Below are 9,588 nucleotides of genomic sequence, written 5' to 3' on the forward strand. Positions count from 1 at the left end.
AAAAAAAAAAAAAAAAAAAAAAAAAAAAAAGGTGTCAATTCTGTTTCATCTTTTTTAATACAAATCTTCAGTTCTTTTATTGCTCTTGAATAGTCTCCTTGACTTTGCTCAAATTCGAGCTATAAAATACAAATTCTTTTTAATTAATGAATTCGTAAAATTGAGGGAATGTATCAGGCAGATTATCGGCCAGTTTTTTTTAAGCTTAAGATATAAAATAGAGTTAAGTTGTGATGGGTTCTAACAATACTAGTATATCTTTAAACGAAACAATTTAACCGGATTTTTAAACTCCTGTATGTATTTTTTTTCAAATTTGAAATTTAAAACATACATTAGACACTATTGATTATTGATACACTATTGATACACACTATTTTATATACTATAAAAATATATAATATTTTTACATGTGTCCGCTATAAGAATAATAATATGATATTTTATTTTATTAACATGTAATTGATAACAAAAATGTTATTACATTATTTAGCCATTTAAAATTGAGAGAATTTCAAAGTTTTATTTTTTCTTACTGACTGTCTGATTAATACATCATCAAAATTATAATTAATTTCCTGTATATGTGTAAAAATGAAATTTGGCACGAAGATAAGTATTATAGTGTAAATAAAAGGAAAAATCTAATAATTATTATTTTCTCAAAATAAACGATATTGCAGGTAGGAATGTCATTTGAGGGCGGCAGAGCGAGAAATCGCCCGTTCTACTTATTTTGTGACTCATGAAAATTATATATTTTGCTAGCTTAAGCCGACAAATAGAAATGATTCTTTAACAAAAACCTTAAAATATTGATTAAACAATAGAATACATCAATTACGTATAAATCTTTTACACTGATAAGAATAAATATTTACCATAAAACAGATCACCAAAACTATAAAATGTTTCATTTTAATATTCAAATCTAAATAAGAACGTAAAATATATATAAATTACTATTTTTATTTTTCAACAGCACATATGCCACAATTTTTCATAGAAAAAATATAATTTTTTAATGGCTTCTTTTAAAAAATGACATTTTTATAATAAATAAATTTGTTTTTTCTTTAAATCTTTTTGAATTAATAATAATAGTTCGAAAAAATTTAGAGGATGTCTGACAATGATTAACCATAATTTCATAAAAGGCTTCGGTGCAAATTTTTTAAATTTCAATTAATTTGTATATTTTTAACTCTACTCTTGATTTCAAAATTTTACTAAAATATAATTTTTTGTTAAATTATTTGCTTAATTGAAAATAAAGTAAAATTTTTTTGTAAAATTACAACATTTTTTTTATTTTGTATGCCAAAAATTTTTAAAAGAATGTAAAACAAAATTCTGGAAGGGATTACTTTTGTCCTAAAACTGTAATGACTATGTAATATTTATTACCTATATATTAAAGTCCTACTGAACAAGATACTATAATTTCTTACTACAATTAATTCAAAATTATAATATTTAGCTAGATTATAAAATTACTGTTTGAAAAAAACTTTTGGACCAGTATTTTGAAAGATGTTAACATGTTTTTACATGCCGGTTGAGAAACCCAACCCAACGCTAACGGCTCATCTTCAGCCATTACTATTAAACGTTAATAATTTCTGAAATACTGGTACAAAATTCGGTTTGCACCAGTCGTTTTTCTAAATTAAATTATTATCTAATAAATAAGCTATTTTATAGTGTATATTTCCACTTAAAAGATAAAGTATACAGATAGTTAAAAATAAATTAGAATAAATAAAATAGTAATTAATTAATTTAATAATTAAAATAAGGATAAATTGATAAACATAATAAAAATTGACAACTTTGTAATAATTAAGAAAAGAAATACAAACAAAAAAAAAAATACCCAGTATTTTTTATATTTTTAAATGGTTTTTTTATAATAAAATTACCCTGTATAGCATACAAAAACTAAACAAATGAAATATTATTTTTTAAACTAAATCAAATTGAAACTATTTTTATTTATATTTAAATAAAGAAGCATAATTTTATAGAACGATAATTTCATTAACAAACCAAACAGTTTTGCACAACTGACTTTTTTTCAATAAACTTATAACAAAAAATTTGATAAACGAATAATAAAATATTTTATTAATAAGCTACATCAAATGGAAAATTGGAATAACCTTAACTACACACTAAAATTTGAAAAAAAACTTATCCAATTTTTTACAAGTCATAAAATATATATTACTTTTAAAATTATATTTAATTACCTTCAATTTAATGTACTATATGAATATTGTTAAACTAATATTCAATTTTCTAAAACAATATCAAAATCTTGAAAAACATTGATGATTGTTTAACATTTATAAATCGTTGGTCATAAACATAAATAGATATTTTATTTATTCAGATTATTTAATATGAACAATTATTATACTACCAAATTAAGACTAATTGGCTGTTTAATATTGATCCAATGTTCTTTAAAAAAAAAAAAAATCTATACAATACAATACTTTTTCAAAGGAGTTATTAAAATATACATAATTAAGAACGTTTATACGTCACATTCTTCTAAAATTGTTTGTAAGATTTACTTTTGTCAAAAAATTTGTATCAATAAACTTTTTTACTACAAACTCTGGTGACGTCAATAGTTCAATTATATTATTTGTTCAATTTTATTTTGAACTAAACAAAAAATGTCTTAATTTTTATTACATTATTAATTGACTGTTTTTTTGCTATAAAATTTCAAATAATATTATTTCATAAACGAAGTTTAGAAGTTAGAAATGTAAACAGGTGTTTAGTAAGTAATGAAATAGGTCAGTTGTTACAACAATTAAAACAATAGAAACCTGTTTTCATACTTACTGAACACCCTATATAAAGGATTTGCTCCTTTTAAATTTAAAAGTGTTGTTTCCTCTTTTTACTTAACGCTTTCGAACATCTAATGCGTGATTAACAACCCTAAAGTTTATGATATTGAACGATTTTACCACTAATAGAAAAAATAATGTAATAAATAATATATTAAGTATTTATTTTTATTCATTCACTCACTGACAGGCGTTCAAAGAACAATAGTAACCTAAAATGAAGCAAATTTACTTCTTGGTTTTTACGAGGGTACTTTAATAAGGTGTCATAAAATGCGAGATTGATTTAATAAAGGCAGTAATACATATTTTTATAGAACTAAATTATATTAAACAAAATTTATATTTCTTTGTATAATATTCTCGTATGTTTTCTATTGTACATTTTTAAAAATTTGAAAAGGAAATATAAAGAATATAATTTAAAAAATAATCAACTAAAATATATATTTATATATTTTGATACTTTATTATTACTATTTATCAATAATAATATTAATAATGCACATGACGTTATCAAAACTATTATTATTATTTTTTTTTTTTGTTTTTAATAAGATCTCTTATCAGATTGATAAACCTCCAAGTGACTTCATCAAAATATCTGTTACCGGTAAACTTACACTGACAGCTAGAGTTTTTGAGTCATATATAAAACCATATTTACTGTTACTTTGTGCAAGGGAAGATATACTTGCACTTAATTTTTCTTCAAATGTCGAAGAATTTTCTTGGAGAGTGTTATGTCTTTTAATATTTTCATCATTAAAACTTTTTAGCATTATGTGTCCTTCAACGAAGGCTTCTAGATGAGGTGGATAAACATGTATTTCAAAAAAACGTTCTATTTCTCTGTTTGCCAGTTTAAGTTTTTTAATTATATCGTCTTGTTTAAGATCGTTATTTTCTTTTATTTCTTCATAAATTTTTAAGGCGTCATGAACTTTATTAGTGAGTTTTGTATTAATACCTGTACTTAAATAAATTATGTTAGAAAAATATAATAATGATCCATGCATCTTTTTAATTTCTACATACAATTCTAGGTATTTTTCAACAAAACTCTTTTGACAAAATGGCTTCCATACCCAGTTATTGGAGTCTTGACAAAAACTCCAAAAATCCAACATTATTTTAGAAATAGGTAGTAATTCCATAGCGTAATAAATACTTAATAGTAAATGAAATTGCCATACTTTATCAAAGAAATTCTGTTCTGTAACAATATCAGCGTGCAAACCATTTGGAAATAATGTGTCCAAGGTAAATATTTGAAGTTCTTTATTCAAATCATTATCAAAAAAGGTCAATTTATTGATTAATTGATGCTTTGTTAATGACTTCCACGCTGGATTTTGCACTAAAGTGTTAAATTCATAAATACTTCCAGCCGTTATTGTGAAATAATTAAAAGCACAAATACAAATTATTGATATAAAAGATAATCGAATCATTTTGCAACAATAAAACCTTAACAAATAGACGAACTATAAAAAAAAAAATTACTATTACTATATATTTCTCTTAATAATACTTATAGCGTGCTGTGAAATTTAAAAATATATAAAAAAATTTTAAATTCATAGCATTATGCAAATAAAACAGATTCAAGTGAACATTCAAATGAATATTCATTTAAGCAAGTGTACGAAATAGGTAACATTATTTCTACGTCATTTTAACATATAAACGATTATTAATTATAATAATGGGTACACTATCAAAACAGCTTTTAGATACTATATTCATAAATTTAAAATATCTTAAATTTGTATTTTAATATTAAAAACCCAACACAGTGGTGACAAGTATCGATGATATCTCATTGTTATTAACTATCATAAAACGTTTCAATTTGTATCTGTTAAATTTCATAATAATTAGTATGTATGTAATTTTACAACTTCAATGTGAAATTGCATTTTTTTTTATGCTTTGACATTTAATTTCTCCTAAAAGAAATATTGTAGCTAAAAAAAATGTTTCTGAACATTAATTAAATTCAAAAAGCTTTAATTTAGTATAGGTCTAAAGAATGCAAATATTCCGAAACACCTTTAAAAATTCAAATTAAAAAAAAAACCTGCATTAATATTATAGTTCACATTATAAGCTTTAAATATGTGTTCAATTAATTCAGACGTTCTAGAACGTTTTCATATATTGATAATAAAAAATATTCGACATGCGCAAGAGGTTTCGTTCAAATCCTTCCTTTACTTGAATTTTCTATTGGTTTTCATAAATATTATTTTATAATTTATCTCTCGTATGTTTTAATTAAAATTTAATAATATCGGGCTTTTTTATTAGAAGTTATCGCAATTTTGAAATGTAGAAAAAAATTCTAATTTTTCCTATTATTTTTGACCTCTGCTTAATTTTGAGATATATATATCTTTTCTATATGTTGAAAATTTAGTTTTTTTATTTTACTTTTGGCGTTAATAGGTTCATTTATATGAAAATTGGGTTCTTTTATCATATTGACCATAAAAATTTGCTCTGAGAGAGCAAAATATGTTTATGGAAAACACAAAAAATAACTTGTATTTTAAACTCTATTAGAAATTTAAGTGAAACTGTCAAGGTTTTATAGCTAGGTAAAAGTCTGGAAACATTAAAAATATTTTTTCACAAAAACCTCTTTCCATTTGGTAAGATATTATAAAATTATAAAAAGTTCTACTTCATGCAGTATGTATACATTTTATATTAAATAGATTTTAAAGTGTTGTACATAGCAATAGAACACCTACATTGTTTAAAACTAAATAAATTTTTTGCTATTAAATGTACTATATGACTAAAAAAATAAATACTACTGTCTTTAATGAGAAATTGGAGTCTAAAGCAGAATCATGTAATGTTTTATACATTTGTAAAAATGTTTTTATTTGTTTCAAAAACTCACCGAAGCGTTTTAAGACAGTGTTTTTAATCTCTGTGAAATATCAATAAATATTAATTTAAAAAGTGGCTCAACTCTACTTTGTTTAATTCTCATTCTGCTTTACTTTAAATTTATTATTGAATTAAAACAATTTACCATCTAATATAATTATGTATAATATTATAATAATCTCGTAATAGTAATTTGATACAAATTATTATGGTAGATATAAAAAACGTTTAAATCATATTATATTAAATTATAAAGAAACTAATACAAATGACAATAACATTTATTTTTAGTTTATTTTGTTGGTTGATTACATGTTAAATATATAGTAAATCTGGTATTTCGTTATGAATTGTACATTTTTGTTTAAGGGTTTTATTGTATGTGATTAATACTTCCATATAAATATTACAGTATATTTTACTTAAAAAAAAATTAAATTTTATCAATTAAAATATGACGCACAAGAAAATATTTAATTACATTGTCATATTGTTTGAATTTTGTAAACATTTTTTAGGCTACATTAATTATAGTGTACAACTTTTCTATCGACTGCAGATTCGTTATGTTAAATTTTGTTTAAAATCTTGGCTCTTTAAATAATCGAAATACGCTGAGAAAATCTGAGAAGTTAGTAAAATTTAGTATAAGACCCATGATGAGGATGGGCAACATACAAAGTTTTTATCACAATCATAACCGAGTTAAGATTTAAACAAGAGGATTTCTGAAAAGTTTGTAAATAGGCATATAATTTTCAGTATGACTGTAAAAATTTATCTGTGCTCGCTACTGCGTTATGGCAGTTTTTAAAATAATAACTTTAAGTTTTAATTGAACGTAAAAATTACATAGAACTTTGATGATCTTTAGTAAACATGTTTTTCAATCGAATTATTTTTGTTGCAAATTTACTTAATACTTAACATAACGAATCTAAAGAAAACATTACGCATTTTGTAAACGGAATACTTTTTAGTTTTTATAGTTTGTCTAGTTTTATGCATAAACTATATCTGGTTAAAAAAAAATGTTATCGATATAATTTTTTTCTGTTTTTAATAATATTTTATAATATTTATTTAGCATTATTATAACAAATAATATAGTTATACTTATTGATAATATAATAATCACATTTGTTATAAAATAATTATAAATTAATGAGTGATTTTAATATTGATATTGATATAAATAATAAAGTTATGATTTTTATATAATAATAATTGATCACTTGTGGCTAATATTATTTATAATTTAGAACTAAAAAATAATTAACGCCAAAAGAAAAATAAATTACTAAAATATCGCGTATAAGTATTTTTAAAACAGTATTATCATAAGCAGCGCTAAATACATCCGTGTATGTTATTTAGTATTTGTGTATGCAATCAGTGGGCACACGTGCCCCTACCACCCCATTGACTGAGTCATATAAATATTTTATCAATCAATGTATAATATCATTAGAAAAAGTTATTTTTTGGTTATCGATAATGGGTTTATGAAATATTAGTCGATATAGTTGTCTTGTGGAGCAAAATTTGACGCCCGCACAGATTTTTTTTCAACAAAATCTAAAATATGTATTTAATATGTATTAACAAAAGTTATAAGTAAAAAAAAAAAGTCGTTTTATGGTACCTTATTCATGAAAATTTTTTGTGCCCCTCCATTATAAATGTCTAAATACGCCACTGTATACAATTGTTGTTTATATGTAATAGTTGCGCAAGTAACATATTGATTAACTGCATTACTATTATAATTATATTAATATTTATAAATCGTTAAAAAACCGTTTAATATTATAGTAAATAATATGGGCTGTCCTTCCTAGACAAAATTCAAATCGTCTCTATATTCACTCCATATTTACATATACATTTACATTGTTTTATATAATATACTGACAATTATTAAAGAAAAAAATAAAATAAACCTAGAATAGTTGTTGTACGATCATTAAATTTTAGATAATGAATTCATTGTTCATGTTTATATGATCCAACAATTCAAATATGCGGCAGTTTTTTTCATCAAACCTTGATAAGTAACAACATCTCTGGAAAAAATGTGTCAAAAAATGTAACAGATGAATTTTATGAAATTATAATGTATTCGTAGATAATAAAAATAAGACTTGGTAGCAACACATTATTTTTCATGGTATTAGACAGTATAATTAATGCTATTTTACTTATGAAGAGTTAAGTTTTTTGTACAACGATGTAACAAATGTTCCATTGGGCTTGAAGACATTTTTTTTTATTATTAATAATTATTCTTTTAGTATTATATTTAGATGAGAAATTATGATTTAAGGCATAAATCCATTAGCGCTCGACTGAATTATGGGCATCACATTGATTTCAAGTATGAGAATAGTTGTAACTCTGTCGTGGTTCAAACGTTGGGAACCATATTATTTCTTCCTCATTGGAGAATAAGCCGTTTTATTTGTTTAACTAGTTGAATATCTTGTGATTATGTTAAATAGTTCACAGCTAAGATTACCTAGCAAAGGGTGAGGAGTTATAGTAAAGAGTAAAACACAGTGGCCGAGGAAGTAACCGGACAACGTGTGGACCAGCGGCGGGGTAGTAGCTAACGGTCTGGCCCATACACAGTAGTATCGTACCAGTTCGGCATGGTGTCGGTCGTGCCTTTCCAGCCGCGTCATTCCGGCGGTGTGCAATGTGCGCGCGCAAACCGTACGCTTAAACGATAGTGGCTATTGAAAATTATTATCATACCGACGGTTAGGATTTTTAATTATAAAAATAGCAAATTTTCATAATTATTTCGATTTAGTGTGTGTCCTTAACGATGAAACGATGGANTCGTACCAGTTCGGCATGGTGTCGGTCGTGCCTTTCCAGCCGCGTCATTCCGGCGGTGTGCAATGTGCGCGCGCAAACCGTATGCTTAAACGATAGTGGCTATTGAAAATTATTATCATACCGACGGTTAGGATTTTTAATTATAAAAATAGCAAATTTTCATTATTTTTTTCGATTTAGTGTGTGTTCTTAACGATGAAACGATGGATTATTACAATGTTCGCGGCTCTTCTTTTGGCTCGTCAAAATCTCGGTCCGGTGGTCGGCTCCAATACGTTTGTGGACGAAGAAACCAATTTATCTAGTGACTGTAAGTGAAATCAAGAAATTATTTACTATTAGGTCCGGTGGTCGGCTCCAATACGTTTGTGGACGAAGAAACCAACTTATCTAGTGACTGTAAGTGAAATCAAGAAATTATTTACTATTAAATGTTAAAATGATATATTTTATCACCGACCTGAACATATATGTCAAAGTTGATAAGATATAATTTTTCTTTTTACATTTCACAAGTCCAATAGGAATATAAATTTTATTACCAACAAAGATTAGATCAAATAAGTAAAATTGCAAACATAGTTAAACTTGGCGAGTTTTTAAATCAATAGCAAAAAAAAAAAACTTTGTAGAATAAACCTTATCAGTACATATCTACAAATAGATTTTACAATTGAAACCCAAAGTTATGCATTTATTTAAGTTAAAATTACTGTATCAATATTTATTTTTATCAAAAAATATTATATTATATTATCAATAGAAGCTTAAAAAACACTACAAAGAAATTACCAGGAAAAAATGTTTACTGTTTGAAGATCATACTCGAAAATATAATTAGCAAGTGTTTATAAAGAAATATCATTTTGATGAGTGTACTAATAGTACGCTTTGGTCAAAATAAAAACAGCTTTTTGATACAAATTTTATTAAAAGTATTCATTATCAATATGATATATAATTCATTTTA

General features: G+C 24.4%; 2 protein-coding genes and 1 long non-coding RNA gene across 4 annotated transcripts in view; 2 read left to right on the forward strand and 1 right to left on the reverse strand.

Annotated features, from left to right (window-relative positions):
* Positions 1 to 9,588, forward strand: part of LOC126896839 (uncharacterized) — a 164,108-nt gene that overhangs the window by 36,358 nt on the left and 118,162 nt on the right. The gene's annotated exons all lie outside the window — the stretch shown is intronic.
* On the reverse strand, positions 30 to 2,413 carry LOC126896844 (uncharacterized). Its single transcript, XR_007701962.1, has 3 exons — positions 2,253 to 2,413; positions 882 to 931; positions 30 to 119 (listed from the first exon to the last, which is right to left on the reverse strand). It is a non-coding gene; the product is annotated as an uncharacterized LOC126896844 (long non-coding RNA).
* Positions 8,633 to 9,588, forward strand: part of LOC126896814 (tyrosine-protein kinase transmembrane receptor Ror-like) — a 44,513-nt gene continuing 43,557 nt past the window's right edge. The window contains exons 1-2 of one of the 2 annotated variants that reach the window (XM_050669912.1): positions 8,633 to 8,871; positions 8,961 to 9,017. In XM_050669912.1, the coding sequence (XP_050525869.1) occupies positions 8,814 to 8,871; positions 8,961 to 9,017 (115 nt within the window). In that variant the 5' untranslated portion in view covers positions 8,633 to 8,813. Of the gene's footprint in view, positions 8,929 to 8,960; positions 9,018 to 9,588 lie in introns of both variants that reach the window. The other variant, XM_050669911.1, reaches the window with a different exon arrangement.

This window comes from Daktulosphaira vitifoliae, unplaced genomic scaffold (assembly GCF_025091365.1).
Source record: "Daktulosphaira vitifoliae isolate Bord-2020 unplaced genomic scaffold, ASM2509136v1 Scaffold_1, whole genome shotgun sequence".
Lineage (NCBI taxonomy): Eukaryota > Metazoa > Arthropoda > Insecta > Hemiptera > Phylloxeridae > Daktulosphaira > Daktulosphaira vitifoliae.